Here is a 22,636-nt window from a genome sequence, read left to right as displayed (position 1 = left end):
GTTGCAATCCCTCCCAGTTTGGTATCGTCCGCAAACTTAATAAGCGTACTTTCTATGCCAACATCTAAGTCGTTGATGAAGATATTGAACAGAGCCGGTCCCAAAACAGACCCCTGCGGAACCCCACTTGTTATACCTTTCCAGCAGGATTGGGAGCCATTAATAACTACTCTCTGAGTATGGTTATCCAGCCAGTTATGCACCCACCTTATAGTAGCCCCATCTAAATTGTATTTGCCTAGTTTATCGATAAGGATATCATGCGAGACCGTGTCAAATGCCTTACTAAAGTCTAGGTATACCACATCCACCGCTTCTCCCTTAGCCACAAGACTCATTATCCTATCAAAGAAAGCTATCAGATTGGTTTGACATGATTTGTTCTTTACAAATCCATGCTGGCTATTCCCTATCACCTTACCACCTTCCAAGTGTTTGCAGATGATTTCTTTAATTACTTGCTCCATTATCTTCCCAGGCACAGAAGTTAAACTAACTGGTCTGTAATTTCCTGGGTTGTTTTTATTTCCCTTTTTATAGATGGGCACTATATTGGCCCTTTTCCAGTCTTCTGGAATCTCTCCTGTCTCCCTTGACTTTCCAAAGATAATAGCTAGAGGCTCAGATACCTCCTCTATTAATTCCTTGAGTATTCTAGGATGCATTTCATCAGGCCCTGGTGACTTGCAGGCATCTAAATTTTCTAAGTGATTTTTAACTTGCTCTTTTTTTATTTTATCTTCTAAACCTACCCCTTCCCATAAGCATTCACTGTGTTAGACATTCCTTCAGACTTCTCAGTGAAGACCGAAACAAAGAAGTCATTAAGCATCTCTGCCATTTCCAAGTTTCCTGTTACTTTTTCTCCCTCCTCACTGAGCAGTGGGCCTGTCCTGTCCTTGGTCTTCCTCTTGCTTCTAATGTATTGATAAAAAGTCTTCTTGTTTCCCTTTCTTCTCATAGCTAGTTTGAGCTCATTTTGTGCCTTTGCCTTTCTAAACTTGCCCCTGCATTCCTGTGTTGTTTGCCTATATTCATCCTTTGTAATCTGACCTAGTTTCCATTTTTTATATGACTCCTTTTTATTTTGAAGGTCATGCAAGATCTCGTGGTTAAGCCAAGGTGGTCTTTTGCCACATTTTCTATCTTTCCTACCCATCGGAATAGCTTGCTTTTGGGCCCTTAATAGTGTCCCTTTGAAAAACTGCCAACTCTCCTCTAGAGTTGATCACAAACAAATTCAACTCGGGCAATGTCAATTCTGCAGCTGTCGTTCTTGGCAGCTGCCACAAATGACAGCTCCCTCACCTGGTGAACCTTCTTAGCTCACTGACTGGAAGTCTTCTTGTTGCCCCCCAACCCTTCCCTTTAGGGAGGGCCCTCCCAGTATCCCATACCCTCCAAAATGCTCCCCTCTACTAGCCATGATCCCCACCAACATTAGCTGGTGTTAACTGGAAACATCCCTCTCCCCTCCACAGACAGCACTGGCTGAGCCTGCAATCTCTCCCTTTTGCCATACACCACATATTCCAAACCTTCCAGAGACACAGAGGTGTTAGGAGAAGAATAGAGAGCTGACAGGTAAGCAGCCATGAGAAACACAGCACAACTGCGATTTCCACTGAGAGGGACCAGGTTTGGGGGTGCATTTCTGAAGACCTGTGATGGGCATGGCTAAATGGAAGAAAAGATGGGACTCTCAGCCAGTGAACTGAAGCCTTGTCTATGCACCAGCTTACACCTATTTAGATACAGGGGCTTTTTTAAACTGTTTGCTAAACTGGCAAAAAAACGTGTGGACGGTCTTCATTTGGTTTAAGAGCGGCTTATACTAATTTAGCTTAAGTTGATTCCTTCCTTACAGACCATTCTTAAATAGAAAGAAGAGTGTTTTTAAACTCATTTAAGTTAAGTTGGGGCAACAGTTTATTGTAGACAGGCTGCAGAGTTTCACCAGATGATGATGCGGTCAAAACTGACATTCACCCGCTCTGAACATACAGGTGTAAGGCAGTACTTGTTTAGACACAAAGGAAAATTTTACACCAACTGAGGTTGGTTTGTGTGCATCCATACAATCATTTCTGCTTCAGCTGATGCAAAACAATGGTTTGAAGCAAAAACACCTGAGTCCTCTAGTATAGACAAGGCCATAGGCTGGTATCTGAACAAAGTACAGAACCTGACAATAGCAGTGTAATATCATTTGTGACAATGGGCTCATTCATGCCCTCTCCGAAATAAGTGGGAGTTTTGCTAATGAATTCAAAAGAGGCAGTTTTGGACCCTTATAATTAATTAAATAATGCAAAAATTGTGTTTAAAAAAGTACAACACAGCAATTTAAGGGAATACCTGATGTATATGTCATGAATATACACTGACTGATTAATAAAGTCTGCTGCCTGTTATGTCACATAAAACTACTACTATTAGGTTGTTCAGACCCTGTGTGAAGTTAATAAGCCATACATGAAAATTTAATTAGGGTAAAAGAAGCCAGCAAAGCACAGACAAAAGTTATTTGCTTCAAAATAACAAAACCTTTTTACAATAACAATTGTTATTGTTACTGTAGTTGCCTGAGGCTCCTTGAAATTCCCTCTCAGTTTTCTAAAATGGTTGACAACAAAAAATAAAAAAGAATTCTTCTGTACGGGAGCCAAATGAGAAGTTATATTATGCACTCTGACGGCAAAAGTTCAGTTCATACTGTCTTCATGATGGCTCAAATTCTCCCCTATACAACGAGGTCAGCAAAAGGCCTATTCAACACTTAAGTTCTACAGAAAACCAGGCACTTAAGTGGTATATCGGCCTTTTGCTAGCTCTCTATATCAGGGTGGATTTCATTTGACATTATTCATTCAATTTTGCTGTACACTGCAGCAGATAATACCATAAAATCATCTTTAAAAACATGAATAGTAACTCTGATGTATTTTTCCGTCTTAAATGGAAAACATATTAATTCATATTGTTTAATAGCATAGATCATAAATAGAGTGGCCCTGATTCTCTTCTCACGTACACTGGGGGAAATCAGCACTAAATGTCCAATGAGCACAACTAATAGCAGACTCAGGCTTAATCTTTTGTTTATCTACAAGTCTCCAACAGTGATGAAATGGTACTTAATGGGCTATGGACATAGTTTAATGCTACCTCTTCATCAATGTTTTCTGACAGCTTGCACTCAGCTCATCACGTGCAAGACACTTGACATATACTGGAGTCGTGTCAACTACCACTTTCACAACAACATTTCTAGTTACTACAGTTGGAAACACTGGATTTGCTTAACAATTTGTCCCCATTTAAAAACAATTTTTTGGTATTTGGATATTAATGCACATAACATAATAATATTTTGCTTCTTCAGCTAAGTCATGTCATTTTCTAAACTGGTTCTTCATGTTACTTTGAACACTGATAAAATAAGCATAAAAACTGAAAATCTATTCAGACCGTTGATGTAATAAAAAAACCTAATGATATTTTACTCATCTGTCAATAAAATATTACAATACTTGTCCAAAACAAGTGGGTGAGTAGAAATTTGCAAGGTTGCTACAGCGCTTGCATATCATTCACCATGAAATACAGCTATTGCAAAGAAGGAATGTGACAGCTACTGTCCGGCTATACCAGAAGAACAAGAGACACTGGAAGTTGTTTAACTGGAGCGCAACTTTATTAACAACTATCTGGGAGTACCCGGCAGACAAAAGTGTACAGTGCAGGTAGCTCCATGATCAATTCAATATCTACCCTGGGGTCTTCTGTCAGCTCCCTGTCCCCTGGATTCCCAGCAACACCTCTCCTGGGACCTTACCATCCCCTCCCTTGAATGAGGGGGAAGATAGGCTATGAAGGAGGGGAGTTGGCTCCCTGCCATGTCAATCATAGGAGCCCCAAACCCCATTTTCTCTCCGTTAAAAAACACCTCCTTTAAATCTTTTACCAAACTATTTATTTGATCATTATTCCATTCCCCTCAGAATACCTGCACCGGACATCCATCCCACACTTACATAATGAGCTGGGACATCATAGCCTAACTCCCATTCCATGCTCGCCCCAGCTAAGCTCCCTGCCCCCAAATCCACTATAGAGATGACAAAAAAAACCTCACTCTGCTTGGCCAATCTGGCAATGAGGGGAAAATTCCTCCCTAGTCCTCCCGCTCCCCAGAAAGGAGTGGCTAACGCAATGCCCACAGCAGATCCTGATATTTCACCACTTATATTTCACCACTTTCAAGGATAAGAGGGCGGCTGCTGCCCTGTTTGGTCCTGGTGAAAGAGGCCATTTCCCCTACATAATCTCCCCTCTCTTCCAGTTACCTGGGGATGAGTTAGTGTCCCCTTGATGACACAGTCTGCATCTGTAGCAACATCTGTGCCTCTCTGTCCTTAAAGAGGTGCATCCCTTTGCCTGGCGAGCCAGAACCCTCCCACCCCAAGGTGTGGAGATCATCTTCAATGATGTATGACAAAATGCAACAGGTGGATGGACTAAAACAGGCTTGGAAGGATTAGATTTTTTTTATCAGTAAATGTCAGTAAACAGCGATTTTTCCACACACACATAAACCGACAACAAAATATTTCCATTGATAGTAACAGAAATCTACAGATAGGCAAAGTAAGAAAAATGCTGCTTGAAAGCTTATTAGAACTTGATTTAAGAATATCTATTTTGTATACCTTGACTTGGTATGTTGACAATTTCTGTTTAAATGGTTATAAAGATTTAACTTTTTGAATCTTAACATCTATTATCATTAAATAATTACTGTCTGATCCCCTCATAATTTCCCACAACTGTGAAAATTTAAATCTATAAAAATCTATAAATATAAAAAATGCTTAAAACCCGTAATTTTGCATACATGTGAAAATTGAAATAGATTAAAAATAGAAAAATACTTAAAAACAAACATTAATATTATCCATCAAAACTATAAAACAAAAAAAAACAAATTCTGCCAAGCCTAAATAAAACAAAAAGGAGGAGGGAAAGGACAATGACAAAACAATAGTGAGATGAGGCAATTTTGCCGTCCCACCTGAAAAAAGGCACCTCCAACAACATAGTACTTTCTAACACCATTCTTGGGGCATTAGGTCAGAACTGACTCAAAGGAAACAGTGTCACCAATGGAATTACCAACACCAACTGTGACCCAGGGATCTCTTGGTGACAACTGGCAGAGGGCACTGGAGTATTTAAGGGCTACCAGGGATCCCCTGGGTCCAGTATCTACATACTAGTTCACTGAACAGTCATATAGGATCTCTACTGAAAGCCTGTGTCACACTGGTCCTCATAATCACTGTGAAATGTATGCACAGATAATGTAAGGTGTTATACACTGAAAATGATGTTCTTAAGGTCTGTGACTTGGGGCTGGTCACCAAAAGGTATGAAACAGATCTCTTCCAGGCAACAGATGTTTATCATAGAATCATAGACTGGAAGGGACCTCAGTAGGTCATTTAGTTCAGTTCCCTGCACTCAAGGCAGGACTATATAATAACTAGACCATTCCTGACAGGTGTTCGTCTAACCTGTTCTTAAAAACCTCCAATGATGGAGACTCCACAACCTCCCTGGGCAATTTCTTCTAGTGCTTAACCACACTGACAGTTAGGATGTTTTTCCTAACCTCCAATCGAAGCCTCCCTTGCTGCAATTTAAGCCCATTGCTTTTTGTCTTATCATCAGAGGTAGGGAGAGGGACATTTTAAGGGGCTAGGGAGAAATTAAGGGGATTGTATGGCTAAAGCCTGTTGGTGTCAGAACGAGTATATGTGTACATTGTGGGTGTTGGGAGATGTAACTATGACGACTTCGAACATGCATTTCAGTAAAGGCTGTATATGGTATGGGTTAATCTGCATTCTAACTCGTAGGGGTCCATCAGATACCCAAAATGGAAAAAAATAGATTAGATGGAAGTTTCAAAATAACATTTCTTACTAGTTCATTTAATGGAGGCTGAGGATGATAAAGAACAATTGCGCTCATGCACCTCTCTACAGAAACCCCAAAAAATTACTTACTGGAAGATAAAAAATAATCATTTTCCCAGAGAGAGAATAATGCTTCAGTGTATTAGCAAACCAACCTCCTTTCCTTAATATAGACACAGCAGACACCTCAACAAAAGAGCAATGCTTACAGAAGTGTCAATCAATTTGATGTTCACTCTCCTCGAACAAAAGGATTATTTTAAATACATGCTGAAAAACGTAGTAAGTGACTTTGTTCCTGAAGAAGGACACATGCTAAAATCGGTAAAGAAACAATTAGAGTTGGTGGAAACAGAGATGGCAGTACCCAAGTGTGTCTTTGACTGACTGTATAGAAAATCTAGACCAAATCTGGCCCTGCGCTACTTAGCTGTTCCAACTTGGAGCAGAGGATTTAGGAATCTTGTCCTATGCAACAGCAGGACAAGTTTCCTACCAGACATTCGTGAAATTCATAGTCATATACACCAGCTATTGTGCTGGCTAGTGCATCACAGCCCCAGGTTGAAGCACTCTTAAAGATGAATATTGATTAAAATACAGTGTGGGCATGGTTACATTTTTGAGCACCATAGGAATATATGCATTAGTAAAACAGGTGTATGTTTTTACAGGCATGGTACAATAGATTTAGTTTTCATATGACACCGCTTCCTCTCACCATTACCTTGAAGCACGTTAGAAAGAATGAACTGCAAATCGAAAAGGGAACATTATGAAGTAATGAATAGGAGGAATGCTAGCAAGTATATTACCTCATCATCATCTGCATCATACTGCGCATAATGCTGTTCCAGGAGCTCTCTCTGGCGACGCTCTTGTTCTAGGGTCTGGCTAATCAGCTGAGCAACCTCACTTACTTGTCCTGGCTTTTCTCGTCCAATTACAAACCTGCAGAAAACATTATTGAACAAGATTATTCTTCAGTCCTTTCTCAAGCTCTGTTTTTGATTTTTTTTATTAATGGTGTACATTAACTGTGCAAAATATCTGATGTAGCTGTGACCATATGCAAAGTCCACTATGTAGACTATTCTTGCCAGAGAAGAAACAATATACACCAGACATGGTGTGACCAGGTACAGTACAGTACTGTGTTAAAAAAACAACAACACTAACAATGCTCATGAAGTCTGGCTCCAAATTCCCCCTCCACAGAGTGTGAACACCATGGATTTAGACCCAGAGCAGGGCAAATTTGTTACATACGTCATCTACTCCTGAGGGAATTCTGCACCACTGCACAATACAGAATTTACACAGAAATTAATATTCTGCACAGAATTTCCTCCTCCCCCGCCCAGAAATTGGCTGCAGAGCTGCTGGCCACCACTAGGGGCACCTGAACCCTGTAGAGCCTGGGTCCACAGCTTGCAAATAGAAGACACTGCTGAGGGAAAGGAGAAGGGAGCTGGAGGGCTCCCAACAGGTGCAGCTCCCAGCACCAGGGCTGCCCAGAGGATTCAGGGGGCCTAGGGTGTTCAGTGGAGGGGGTCCCCCACCGCCGGATTGCCGCTGAAGACTCGGCACTTTGGCAGCGGGTCCCACAGCGGAAGGACCTCCCGCCGTCGAATTGCCGCCAAAGACGCGGAGCGGAAGAAGCTCTGGAGGCCTGGGCCCCGCGAGAATTTTCTGGGGCCCCCGAAGCGAGTGAAGGACCTCGCTCCAGGGGCCCCAAAAAACTCTCATGGGGGCCCCTGCGGGGCCTGGGGCAAATTTCCCCACTTCCCCCCACCGGACGGGCCTGCCCAGAACACCCTAAAGGAAGGAGGCAGCATGCAGGAAACGCCACATAAGCCTGGGACCCAGCATCAGGCTGTTTCTCCCTCTGGATCCCTGGGCTCTGGGGGGTAGGGGATGTGTGCAAGTGGGATGTGGGGGGAGGCATCCAGCAGATAAGCTGAGGGGGGGGCTACCCCGCAGCTGGGCTCAGGGGGAGGAAGTGCTAGTGTCTGAGCTGGGGTGCGCCCTGCAGCTGAGCTCAGAGTTGGTGTGAATGTCTGGGCTGGAGAGTCCCATGGCTGGGCTCAATAGGGGTGCAGAGTCTGGGCTGGGGAGACCCAGCAGCTGGGCTCTGGAGGGTAGGGGGTGCAGTGTTTGGGCTGGGGGGAACACAGCTGGGTTCTGGGAGGAGGTGGTGCGAGTGTCTGAGCTGCGGGGCATGGCTCGGCGAGGAGGAAGGGGTGTGAGCATCTGGTCTGGAGGGCATCACGCAGCTGGGCTATGGGGGGAGCGGGGCAGAGAAACAGGAACTGGGTTGTCATAGGGCTTTCCTTAACTCTCTACTCCTGGGGGAATTTATTTTGTATCTCTATTGTTACAGACATACAGTAGAACCTCAGCATTATGAACACCAGAGTTACAAACTGACCAGTCAACCACACACTTCATTTGGAACCAGAATTACACAATCAGGCAGCAGCAGAGACAGGAAAGAAAAAAAAAAAAGCAAATACAGTACAGTACTGTGTTAAATGAAAACTACTAAAAAAGAAAAGGGAAAGCAGCACTTTTCTTCTCCACAGTAAAGTTTCAAAGCTGTATTAAGTCAATGTTCAGTGGTAAATTTTGAAAGAACAACCATAACTTTTTGTTCAGAGTTATGAACATTTTAGAATTATGAACAACCTCCATTCCCAAAGTGTTCTTAACTCTGAGGTTCTAATGTAGTTTCTGACAGGTATTTTGAAATAAATTACCAAAACAATTGAAACTGGCATTATTATATAGTGTTATTTTGACAAATAAAATATGCAGAATTTTAAAATATTGTGCACAAAATTTTTAATTTTTGGCACAGAATTCACAAAGGAGTAATCATCACTTCCAGTTCAATAACTGCAGCACATTTCCTCCCACAAGCCTGCAAAAAAACAGGCACATGGTAGAGAGATTTCTGTGGGCTTATTAGGAGTGGAGAGTACTATAGAGCCACTGTTCTATCCTTCCCCACCTGCACAGCATTTCCCGCTCGTTATACACACCTTTGTGGCCCCTAACCCACCCCCGCTAAAGTGGAGAATCGATCTCCATGTTTTTGTCCAATCAGTTTGACTTCTGGATTTTCATCTTTTCCCATGGATACATCTATAGATGATACTTATGCTATTTTCTTAATTCAAAGTGCACTTAAGTTTTCCTGTTATTTCATGAAACTCTGTCACTACACTATTCTCTCAAAGTTTGTTATTGCTGCAGGTTCAAAACTTATTCCCTTGCTTTGGTTGAAACCTAGATCTAGTTTTCAGCAATTACGCTTTAGGATGAGCTTTGGTTGTAACACAGATTTTTTTCCAGTACACTGGATGTACTCTAATTAGATGCTCAGTGTATTACAGTAGTAACGACAGATAATCAAACTATAATACCAATGTTATAAACAAGTGAGAGACACTTTGGAGTTTAAACGAATCAAAGTTCGAAGAGTATGTTCTTAACATGCTAGAAAGAGGATTAGCTGCTTACAGCTGAAAAACATTATGCATATCTGTAAAGCAAAATCAGGCCACTGAGACATTCCATATGGTGATTTAGTTGTTTCCTAAACATTTGGGGCAAAAGATGAACATATATAAAACACTAGAGGGTGCATTATATTCTGTGTAAGAGGAAAAATTCTATTTGTATTGTGATGGGGCACGGCCAGATGGCTACAGTAAAGTACTGAGAAACAGGCATGTTAGCCTCAGGCTAAACAAATCCCTAGTACCCTGGTAACCAAATGGCTGTTGCTCCAGGTTAATCAAGGCACCTGGGGCCAATTAAGATCTTTCTAGAAGGCAGTAGAGATAGCTACTTTAATTAGAACACCTGCAGCCAATCAAGGCAGGCTAATCAGGGCACCTGGGTTTAAAAAGGAACTCATTCCAGTCAGGCAGGGAGGAGGCAGAGGAGAAGGAGTGTGTGTGAGGAGCTGGGAGCAAGAAGGAAAGGAGCTGAGAGCGAACGAGTGTACTGCTGGAGGATTGAGGAGGATAAGCATTATCAGACACCAGGAGGAAGGTCTTGTGGTGAGGATAAAGAAGGTGTTTGGAGGAGGCCATGGGGAAGTAGCCTAGGGAGTTGTAGCTGTCATGCAGCTGGTACAGGAGGCACTATAGACAGCTGCGATCCACAGGGCCCTGGGCTGGAACCCGGAGTAGAGGGCAGGCCTGGGTTCCCCCCAAACCTCCCAACTCCTGATCAGACACCGGAGGAGCTGACCTAGACCGTGGGTTCCACAAGAGGGGAAGATCACTGAGGTGAAAAAATCTGCCAATAAGCGCAGGACTCACTAAGGTAGAGGAGAAACTTTGTCACAGTATTAGATGGCATTGTGTGTTCTTGAAAGTCATTTGGAACTTGGCATCTGTGTAAGACAAGGTCCCATGAGTGGATAAACCCAAGCCCATGCCAAGTAATCTGCCAGACCAGGGTGAATAAAAATAATTAAAAAAAACTGATTTTTTAATTTAAATTTGATTTTTGTAGTTATATGAAATATAGCATTATTTAAAAAAAAAACACCTATTTAATACTACTCTGAAATTGGCAACTTATGTTAAGACCTACACTTATAATTAATAAATGCATAAAATAATATTAAACAGTACATATTTGATGCCAAGTTTTAAAGGAAGTCAATCCAATGAACTGATGGAAATCACGGGCTAAACACCTGGATTCAGGATTTGTTGAAATGCTAAACCAGCTTTTGACAGCAGTAGCCTCTTTTGCAGGTGCAGAAAGAATATTTTCTTCATTTCAGTTTATTCAACTAGTTTAGTTCAATGACTAGTCCAGCCAAAGTTCAGAGACCAATTGGGAGTTGAGAGAGCAGGAAATCTTGTTTTCCTCTTCCAATCTATGAATGCAAACTGAGTATGATTGGCCAAGATCTGCAAGCTCTAAAATCTGGAAGGACACGATGATCAGAAACAATCAGTTCAATTCATTAACTACAAGTCATATTTCCTTTCTTTAAGTGCAAAACATGTTTTGAAAAACCTTATCTTCTGATGTATCCAGTGCTTTTACTGTACTTTTATTTAATATTTTTTTAAACGTAAAATGTTTTGTGCATTTTAATCAAATTTGAATCTTCATCCAAATAGACTTTGATAAAAATCATAAGTACTTTTCAATTGGTACCAACTAATGAAAATCAACCTTTGTAAACAAGTACAAATGTAATACACAATTAAAATTCATGATTTAAATCGAGGTTTCTTGTTTGCTGATTTAAATCATGCTTAAAACCAGTGATTTAAATCTCTTTGATTTAAAGCAATCTACCCATGAAGTCATAGACTAGCAGAAAGGAATACAATTTGGAGATATGCTGCACACACAGAAGCAAAGCAGCCAAGGATGACTTCCAAAGGGGAAAGAAAGGTGACTAAAATGACCCCATTTGAAATGATGAGTCCAAGCTGGAGACCAAAACAAACCATTCATAAAGAACATTGTTAGCTTTCTAATGTCAACAGGAAACATTGAGATTAACAGAACACAAATCATCAGTTTAACCCTCATCAAACCAGCTCTCAAACTGGCACACTGATCCTGCTGTCACTAAATCTGGCACTGTGACCCATTCACGACAGAGGGATAAAGCACCTCCTTGTGGCCTCTCTGGCCTATCCCTTCCACATAGTGATACAGCACCAAACACAGCCTGGTCCTGTCTTTTCTGATCTATAATTTTAGGGCCTACTACTACTCCAAATGAATAAAATGGCCAAACTCTCAGTCTTCAATGGAAGCAGCACTGGGTCCTTAACATGGTTGTTGTAAGTTAAGATGGAGAACATCCATGTTTGTCATGAATTAGTCTGTCCTCTGAAGCAACAAGTAAAGGGAGAATACAGCAAAAATTAATTCTGCTTTAAGCTAACTAACTTAAACAGGCTTTTATTAGATGGATATCACCAAGACACCTGTGATAGATACACATGTGACAGTAATACCCATATAATAAACTGTGGACCCATGTAATACACAGCATTTATCATGCACTACACTGCCCTCTGCCCCGTAACCCCCTTCCTTTGGGACCTAAAACTCCATAACAGCTTCACACAGCCATTACGTACATAATCCAAAGGCCTAGGATGTGCAATATGCAGTCTTGCACCAGCAATAGGCTTACAATCTGATATCTCATGACTTCTTGGGACTAAAAATGGGTAATTTTTCACCACTGAAAAGGAGAGAATTTTATGTTTCCAACTGGAAAGTTCTTGCTTCTAGACCAGGAAGGGTTCTGAATAGGTTGCCAACTTTCTAATTGCATAAAACTAAACACCTACTCCTTCTCTGAGGCCCCACCCCCAGCTCACTCCATCCCAGCTTCCTCTGTCACTCGCTCTTCCCCATCCTCACTTACTTGCTCATTTTTACAAGGGTAGGGCAGGGGATTGGGGTACAGAAAGGGTGAGGGCTCTGGCTGGAGGTGCTGGTTCCAGGGTGGGGCCAGAAATGAGGGGTTCAGGTTACGGGAGGGGGCTCCAGGCTGGCGCAGGGGTGCAGGAAGAGGTACAGACTGCAGGCTCTGGGAGGGAGTTTGGGTGTGGGAGGGGGCTGCAGGCTGGGGCAGGAGATTGGGGTGAGGGAGTGGGTTTGGGCTTTGGGCAGCACTTACCTCAGGTGGCTCCCCGGAACTAGCAATGTGTCCCTCGGCTCCTAGGTGTCGGGGCATCCAGGCAGGTCTGTGTGGTGTCTCCGCACACAGGTGCTGCCCCCACAAGTCCCATTGGAGTTTGCCAGCCCTGCCAACTGGACTTTTTTAATGGCCCGGTCAGCTCTGCTGACTGGAGCTGCCGGGGTCCCTTTTCGACTGGGCGTTCCGGTCAAAAACCAGACACTTGGCAACACTAGTCCTGAAATACTGGAGTTGAATGTCCTGACATCTTTATGAAGGTAGGCTATTTTAGATTATTGTTGGAGGTTTTAAAATATATTTTTCCTCCCCTTCCAAAGGCACTCATGGTTTATTGTTATACTATTTTCAGGTCTTGAAACAGATACCAAAATTAAGTCTGGACAATGACACATAAAGGTCTTAGTGTATACATAAATAAAACCCTCACACAATGACATCAAAGCATCTACCAGGTGTTTTCCAAAACAGAAATAGTACAAGTACTCTACATTCCTACAATTTCAACAAACAGGAGTTTAAGTGAGTTATCTGCTGCCACAGTCAGACTGAGGATATGTTAGAAAATAAATATTTAGCAGTGTTAAATGTTTTTTTTCTTGAAATGATATTGTAAATTGCCAAAATACAGGTTCAGTGTTTAGTGACTACAGTTTTCAGAACACAAACTAAACTAAATAAGGATATTTTAGACCAGTTGCCTTGTTACATTCCCAGTTTTAAAATATATGCTTAAATGCAACAAAATAAAGACATTTCTATAACTGGTAAAAAAGGTCACAAAAAAAGAACACAAAAACAATGAGGAGTAGTTTATGCCCTGGCACTAGAAACGGTTCAGAGAAGGGCAACTAAAATGATTAGGGGTTTGGAACGGGTCCCATATGAGGAAAGATTAAAGAGGCTTGGACTCTTCAGCTTGGAAAAGAGGAGACTAAGGGGAGATATGATAGAGGCATATAAAATCATGAGTGATGTGGAGAAAGTGGATAAGGAAAAGTTATTTACTTATTCCCATAATACAAGAACGAGGGTTCACCAAATGAAATTAATGGGCAGCAGGTTTAAAACAAATAAAAGGAAGTTCTTTTTCACGCAGCACACAGTCAACTTGTGGAACTCCTTGCCTAAGGAGGTTGTGAAGGCTAGGACTATAACAGCATTTAAAAGGGAACTGGATAAATTCATGGTGGTTAAGTCCACAAATGGCTATTAGCCAGGATGGGTAAGGAATGGTGTCCCTAGCCTCTGTTTGTCAGAGGATGGAAATGGATGGCAGGAGAGAGATCACTTGATCATTGTCTGTTAGGTTCACTCCCTCTGGGGCACCTGGCATTGGCCACTGTTGGTAGACAGGATACTGAGCTAGATGGACCTTTGGTCTGACCCAGTACGGCTGTTCTTATGTTCTTATAAATAAATCTGTTAGTCTTTCAGGTGCCACCGGACTCCTTGTTGTTTTTGTGGATACACACTAACATGGCTACCCTTCTAATACTTGACACCAATAAGAGAATAAATATCACACACTCTAATATACATGAAATAATGTTTTTGATGTATAAAGCTTTAATTATCAATAAATGCTTCTATGGAGGGAGAGTTTTTTAAACATTTAATTAGATATTCAAACCTAGTCCAGTTCTAAATATGAAGATAGAAAATGTCATAACCAGAAGTGTTTAAATATGAAAAAAGAGGCAGAAGGTTGTGAATCACTGCCCAGAAAATTAGTCATTGAAGCATATTGTACATACTTAAATAAAAGTGACTAATTATATATTTTCCATCACTGGTTCACTAGGATTAAGCACATGTATTTTAGAACAGGCAAGCTAAGTCTTAAGGTCAAAAGTGTTATTAAATAGAAGAGAAATGTAAAATCTATGTGCCCCATCATCTTTAAGAAGCTGTTTATACAGTAGCCCTGTTTCTGGATGTAAGATAAATCAAAGTTTAACCTTTTTAAACTTCTTTAAGACTTCATGATCATGACAATTTTCTCTATTATAAAAACAGCAATTATACTTCATATTACTTATATTACTATAAAACATAATAAAACACAGCAGCAACATGAAGTATTACTACAGACCATTGCTATATACTAAACATCTGGGCCGTTTTCAAATGTGGCTACTTTTGCTGTAAATTATTTCTGATATTCACAAAGAGCCATAACAGCACAAAACAGCATCGCAGCTGCCAAATGCATGGCCTGAACTGACTTTGATATTATCAGTGACCCATCTTACTCAATGACTAGATGTGAAACACTCTCCTAAAAGGCATTGTTAAAATAAACAGGTCTGGAACTAGAAATATAATTAATATTTGATTCTACCCTTAGACATGGGGAGATAGAAAATATGAGGGAATTAAAAATCCTTGAGGGCAAATCTTGAAGGTGAGATGAAAGATATATAGGAGACAGGGCCAAAAATTCTACCCTAACTCCCATTGGGAAGACTCAGAGTATGTAAAGATAAGCATGTGCACAAGTCATTTCAGGATCAGGATTTCTGTTTGTAAAACAGGGTGAAATAAAGAGTCAATTTCATTTAAAACTACTCAGTAAGCTACATCTAATTTATGAGCAGAACATTAGTACTTTCAGATTCATTTTGAGTTATTTTAGTTTAAAAAAAAAAACACAACTAAAAAAATAAAACCCTCCTGGAGGATTAAGGAAGTATTCCACTGAATCTGGCAGCAATTCTCAGATTTCCTTCAGCCCAAAGATACTTTTGAGCATATTTAATACCTTACTTTTCTGAACTTTTTCAACTTAAAGTACAGTGGTTCTGCAGTGGTTTGTACATTGAAATAATATGGAGAAAACCAGCTGATTTCAGTGAAGTGGCGAGGTTAGAGGAGAGCAGAACTTAGCCCACTGTTTCAGTCTGTCTCTTTGGAAACCTAGGAAGACAACGTTGCCTCAGAACACATTTAAAACAATTTACAAACAAGCATGGCACATTTTACACCACTACGTGGCGTGAACCCTGTAGGAAAAGAGACTTCTATTTAGTGGCAACAACATAACCTAGATCTAGGGACAGTTTTCCATGAATAAGATCAAGCTCTTTTAGGAAAGTCAATCTCAAACTACAGAAGTCATAAAGTTTTAGATTCTCTATGCGAATGAGCAAATTACCACATCCTAGTTCATGTATTTTCACATAAGAAACAATTTGAAAATGAAACAAACAGTCACGAAGACCTAAAACACTTACATTATGAAACAACAACATTGAACTGATTTTTAAATAGGACTACGAGAAAGTCAAGTAAAAACTGGATGTTAATTAACTTAGATTAGTTATTCTCATTTAAGAGTGTCTATTAGTGTCCAAACTGAGTGGTGGGTCAGCTTTGTGTAAAAAAGCTACAAAAGCAGATGTTAGGTTAGGCCTGGGAAATGCAATAGCCCGTGATAAACAATTTCTTAATCTTAAACACTGGTTTAACCCATGGTGGGCAAGGTCTTTTCCTTCCCATCATACCGGTCAGTATTCTGACATAATGCAGACACTGGTGTTCCCTGAATACACAGTATGCAGCTAATCAATATTCTCTGAAGTAGTCCTCAATTCTAAGGGTGGTAGCCAGCCACGGAAGACATGGCCATATGTACACCCCCTATATGTATCGGAATGCAAACACCCTATGGAGATGAACAGCTGCGAGACAGGTGAACTGCTCCATTCATGTCTGTGAGTGTTCCCATGCCCCCTCACCAGTGCTGGAGAACCTGTGATACGCATCAAGTATGCCTATTCTCAATGCCCCACCTCAGTCTCAGCAACATGTTCTTGTTGCATGCTCCCAGTATACCTGCTCTAAGCGCTGCACCCAGAGAGGCAGAGGTTTCAAACCCCTGTAAAGGGACAAGACCTGCCCCCCGCCAATATCACTTGGGGAGGGCAAGGAAAGGGGCAAAGATGCCCCTAGGAGGGGGAAGTCCCTCAAATCCCTGCTCACATGAGGGAGTCAAAAGGGGTTTCAGATCCCCTGTAGATGGGTAGTGATCCCCCAGATCCTGCCACACACAGAGGATGCAGGGTGAGGAGTTCAGATGCCCCAGAAGAGCAACTCCCCCATATTCTTGCTCACATGAAGAGGACACAGATGGAGAATGGGCCGGCTCATACGAATGCTCCTAGGCCTCACTGAACACTGACAAATAAGTAGCTGGAAACCAGTCTGGCTCACCTGTGTGTTAGCATTGTTAAAATACATGTTAAGTTTATAAAAATGTGTTTAGTGTTTGGACTTTATGAAATGCTTTTGAGTTGCTGCATGCATTAATTTCACTTATAATATCTGTATTCCATGTCATAAGGTAATAGTTAAGTGTTAAGTGTTTGCTATGCAACTGGAAACCCCCAGAGCCAGGAGAGAAGCATTACCAAGTGTGAAATACTAGTTTATCACCAGACTTGTCATCTCCTGTCTTACAAAAGAAGGCCTACAGACACCAAATGAACCATTGTGGAACATTAGTGGGCAAAAGACTTTGTTTATTTCTCTCCCCACGCCCATGAAGAGGTGATGTGCGCAAACTCTTATCCCTTCACAGTTTGAACTTTATGGGAAAGGAATAAAAATCCCTGACCAGAAAGAACTGTACCACTATGTTGCTTGGAGTTTAGAGAGGGCAATATTTCTAAGCATAAGCATGGGATCCCCAAGCTGCTTAGCTTGGGTTAGCCCTAAAAGACATATAGTTTACATATTACAGCAGCTTATAATACTTTTTGAAACTTAAAATTGTAATTCATCTGTGTGTGTATGTTTACCTGCTTTAACCTTATAAATAACTATCATTCCTTTTTCCTAGTTAATAAATCTTTAATAAGTTTATTACAGGACTGGCTACAAGCTTTGACTTTTGTGAGAGATCTCAGGTACAAATGACAAGGGGTAAGTGACTGGTTCTTTGGGACTGGGAGTAACCTAAATTTTGTTATGATTTTTGGTGTAAGGGACCATCTATCACAAAGGTAGGCTTGCCTGGGTGGCAAGATTGACTGGCGTGCCCAAGAGGACTGTCTGTGACTCCGTTTTAAGGCTGTTATAGTGCTTGAGGAGTTCACACTTGATACTAGGTTGATGAAATCTAATTATAGAACACACAGCCAGTCTGAGGTTTGTGTGCTGATTTGTAACAGTCAGCCCTAAGGTTGGCGCCCAAGTTCATGAACCACTCCAGACAGCATGATGGAAGAGACAGAGCCCCCTAGAGGGGGTGGGATCCCCCAGAAACTGACACAAATAAAGCTAGAAAAAGAGGCTCAGTCCTCCTAAGACAGGCAGCCCCCCTGATCCAGGCAGACACATGGAAGAGATATGTGGGGCTGATAGGTGCCTCTGCCCCTATTCTCTCTCAGTCCTCCTATGACTCACTCCCCAAACCCACTTCCCAGTTGTCTCTCCCCTCCCATTCTTTTAAACCCCCACAAGCCTCTCCTACGTACACTCCTCCATTTTATCTCCTCCCCATGACCATCCCTCCCCTCACTGCAGTTCTAAACTCCTTTCCCCCTATTTCCACCCCACTCTTCCACCCCAATCACCCTCCCCTTCCAGCAAGCATTTGCATGTGTAATTTACTGTCATTTCAAACATAGTTTAAGTACCTTCTAAATACAGTGTGAGCACCTTCCTTTCTGCTTTAGTCAGACTACATTCCTGGATAATAAAGAAATCCTTTGACAGAGGATATATGCCCAGGGCTAGATATGAACTCACAGTGCCTGGGTAGTGCTCAAGTTTGATGCCTATAACATTCCCCTGGAGAAATTAAGTCCTGTGAGCTACAGCTGGCTTTCAACTCCCTTAGCCTCTCTCTCTGTGCACATGCAGTGTAATCAGTGTGGTGCATGAGCCTTAGAACTGATTGGTTCTCTAGATAGGCATGTGCTTAACTTCTCCAAACAATGCTATAATGCGATTTCCCCGAAAGGGCTAGTGGGTGGTAATCCTTGAATGTCTGAGATCCTGATGCAAGGATCTCAGCCCTGGTTTGAGTCCTATGTGTGCACAAAAGAAGTTGGAAATTCATCCACCTTCAGAAAAGCTGGGTTTTCCCCCATGGGGTTGTAACTCAGGAAGCCTTCGGTCAAACGGCTCCAAATCTGGATCGCTACCCGAAGCCTGTGCCCCCATGAGGCATACCAAATTCCAAGTCAAGCTCAGTAACTGTGCAAATTTTAAAGTACTTAGAGGAGTCAGTCTTTTAAACAGGAAGGACATCCCAACCATAACTATAGCAGAACTGGCCCTCCACTATACCAAATGGTACTAGTCTGACACTGCCCTTTATCCCATCCCCAGAAAGATGAGAGAAGGGTGACACTCAGTAAAACTGAAAAGACAATACGCATTTCAAAAAATAATCCCTCCAGTGCAAAATCAGACTGGAATTCACTAATGCAGAAGATTAGCAAGCTAAATAGTTCCACAAGATTAAAGAGGACTTGGCATTTACATGAGCCGAAATAACATTTGTACTTAGACTTGCCATATTAAAGTTGAATGAATGGAGGATGGCTAATGTGATGCCAATTTTTAAAAAAGGCTCCTGGCAATTACAAGACGGCAAGCCTAACTTCAGTACCAGGCAAACTGGTTGAAACTATAGTAAAGAATAGAATTGTCAGACATACAGATGAACATGATTTGTTGGGGAAGAGTCAACATGGCTTTTGTAAAGGGAAATCATGCCTCACCAATCTACTAGAATTCTTTGAAGGGGTCATGTGGACAAGGGGAATCCAGTGGACATAGTGTAGCTGGATTTTCACAAAACCTTTGGCAAGGTACCTCACCAAAGACTCTGAGGCAAAGTAAGCAGTCATAGGATAAGAGGGAAGGTCCTCTCATGGATCAGTAACTGGTTAAAAGATAGGAAACAAAAGATAAGAATAAATGGTCAATTTTCAGAATGGAGAAAGGTAAATAGTGGTGTCCGCCAGGAGTCTGTACTGGGACCAGTACTATTCAACATATTCAAATGATCTGCAAAAACGCATAAATAAAGAGGTGGTAAAATTTAAAGATGATAAAAAACTACTCAAGTACAAAGCAGACAGCAAAGAGTTACAAAGGAATCTCACAAAATTGGATGACTGGGCAACAAAACGGCAAATGGAATGCAGCATTGATAAATGCAAAGTAATGCCCATTGGAAAACATAATCCCAACCATACATATAAATTGATGGCGTCTAAATTAGTTGTTACCACTCAAGAAAGAGTTCTTGGGAGTCATTGTGGATAGCTCTCTGAATATATCCACTCAATGTGCAGCTAACATGGAATATTGGGAATTATTAGGAAAGGGATAGATAATACGACAGAAAATAGCATATTGCCTCTATATAAATCCATGGTACACCCACATCTTGAATACTGTGTGCAGATGTGGTCACCCCATCTCTAAAAAGATATATTACTGGAATTGGAAAAGGTTCAGAAAAGGGCAACAAAAATGATTAGGGGTATGGAGCAACTGCCATATGAGGAGAGATTAATAAGACTGGGACTTTTCCGCTTGGAAAAGAGACGACTAAGGGGGGATAATGACATAGGTCTATAAAATCATGACTGGTGTGGAGAAAGTAAATAAGGATGTGCTATTTACTCCTTGTCATAACACAAGAACCAGGGGTCACCAAATGAAATTAATAGGCAGCAGGTTTAAAACAAAAGGAAGTATTTCTTCTCACAATGCACAGCCAACCTGTGGAACTCTTTGCTAGGGGATGTTGATGATTACTAGTTCTATTCATTCCCTCTGAAGCACTTGGCATTGGCCACTGATGGAAGACAAGACTCTTGACATGATGGACCTTTGTTCTGACCCAGTATGGCCGTTCTTATGTTCTTACAAGGGCTATCAATTTACATTCTTTAGGTCAGAATGTATTTGTCAGCTGGAATTAGGAAATAACTCCCCCTGCTCCCTTTCCCACAGAGGGATAGCAGAGCACAGTGCTGGAACTAGGAGTGCTGGGAGTACTGCCGCACCTCCTGGCTTGAAATGGTTTACAATATAATGGCCCTCAGTACCACCACTATTCAAATTGTACAGAGCACAGTTGATGAATGTCTTCCTGTAAAGCATATAGGCTGTTGCCAGACATAGAATGGCAAACTGGTTGAACTATTCTGGCATGGCAATTCTTCTGAATAGCATAACATTTAAAATAATAGAAAACCATCAGCTCCTTCAAGTTTTTATGCGATTTATTTTCTGGGTGTGAGGGGTTATCTTGAATTGGAACAGTTTAAAAATAGAAGCCACGGCTTTGTTTTCACTGTCTCTTTATTGTGTTAATTACAGAAGGTTGGTTACATTTTTCTGGAAGCAATATTGAAGAATCTATTCTAGGTCACTAACCTCCATTATCATGACTATTCAAAAATGTTTATAAAGCTCAAAGGGGGGGAAATCACTAAAGATCAGCATTATACTAGCTTTCTGAAGAAGTAGTGACCAAATTATTGGTGAGAATTACAAAAGTAGTTTCAATTTCACTCCTTTCATAAATGTCTTTCCACATGATCGATCGAGTATAAGCCTCAATGCAAAGGCTAAAATGCATTTTGCTAGACAACTTGAAAAATGGCAGTGTGTAACGTTTTGGGCTGTAAGGGGAAGGAATGTTGGAGACACACAGAACTATGTTCATGTGGCAATCCAGAGAGAACATGTGTACACACAGTATGGGCTGTATTCAAGATGTGAAAAAAAAACAAAACTGTGCTCATTAAAAGTTAGGTTGTTAGTTCACATGCTGTCACTTGGATAGCGCAGAGGCCACGAAGTGCTCATTAAAGCAATTATGTAAAATTAATTAAGTCAACACTGTAACATATATAGTAATTAAAGCAGAACTTTAATTCTATTAAACAGTATGTGTGTGATCTCTCCCATCAGAGGTTGGTATGTGGATTTGCTACAGAAACATCTTTAATAGATAGCAAGGGAGTTCTACCTCCACATTTTCTCACCAATGTGTCTCCATTTGCAGTTTTGCTTAGCTTCCCATCTCATTTCCTCCTGAAAAGGAGGGGGTTTTACATCACTTGCACTCCCTGGCAACATGAGAGGCTGAAGATAGGAATCAGAAACAATATCGACTCTCCTTACCTGCATGGGATTCTCAGCACTCATTCCTTTCCACTCCCCCACAAGTGATGTGAATCATTAATGGCAGCTGCTAAGGAAGTGATGATGCTCAAATGCCAGCATGAATATTGCCTATACTTACAGCAGCCAGGCACAAATAGCTGTGGAAAGGAGAGGAGTCCTGTCCTAGATGATCCTCGGAAGCTCTCCTAAGGCCCCAGAGAGGGTATGTGGGATGGAGTGAACGTATGTCCACAAAAGAGAGGAAGGATGAGAGATTGTTCTGTAATGCTACTACTGTGTCACAGCAACTGAAACAGGAGACAGGTTCTGCCATAAAACAGATTTTTTTTTCCTTTACAACACAGACATGGTTTCTGCATGCATAAGAGGGAATAAAAATGACAGCAAAATATGCAATCCTTTTATGAATGTTTTTAAGAGACATTATCTTTGATTGATCATTTGATTGACATTATCTTTGATTGATGTGATTGATCCAATCTACTGTATAAGCAAATATTTATGTTTATGGTAGAGCCACACTTTCAAGCTGGTAGTAACCTTTGGCATCCTGAGATTCACTTTCAAAAGGAATTACACTAAGAGCGATGTTAGGGGAGGGTTTCAGGAATGTGTCTAGCTTTCAGTAATTAAAAGCAAACACAGTGCATTGAAGTAAGCAGAACATAAACCAGTGCAACTTGCCAGGGCCTAACCAGTACTTGTGTGTGATATCTATGTCACAGACTTCATGATGGAGCTTGGCAAATATTCTCACTCTCCTGATCCCAAGCAGCCTGGCCAATAACATTTC

At 41.2% G+C, this 22,636-nt stretch overlaps 1 protein-coding gene across 9 annotated transcripts in view; it reads right to left on the bottom strand.

Annotated features, from left to right (window-relative positions):
• PPP1R9A (protein phosphatase 1 regulatory subunit 9A) overlaps nucleotides 1-22,636 on the bottom strand; it is a 258,577-nt gene that overhangs the window by 90,035 nt on the left and 145,906 nt on the right. For all 9 annotated transcript variants that reach the window (XM_030550586.1, XM_030550585.1, XM_030550584.1 and 6 more), the window contains exon 6: nucleotides 6,797-6,932. In XM_030550586.1, coding sequence (XP_030406446.1) covers nucleotides 6,797-6,932 — 136 coding nt within the window. The remainder of the gene's footprint in view (nucleotides 1-6,796; nucleotides 6,933-22,636) is intronic.

This window comes from Gopherus evgoodei, chromosome 2 (genome assembly GCF_007399415.2).
Source record: "Gopherus evgoodei ecotype Sinaloan lineage chromosome 2, rGopEvg1_v1.p, whole genome shotgun sequence".
Classification (NCBI taxonomy): Eukaryota; Metazoa; Chordata; order Testudines; family Testudinidae; genus Gopherus; species Gopherus evgoodei.
The sequence above is the reverse complement of the archived record's forward strand: the minus strand, read 5'-3'. Positions and strand labels throughout refer to the sequence as shown.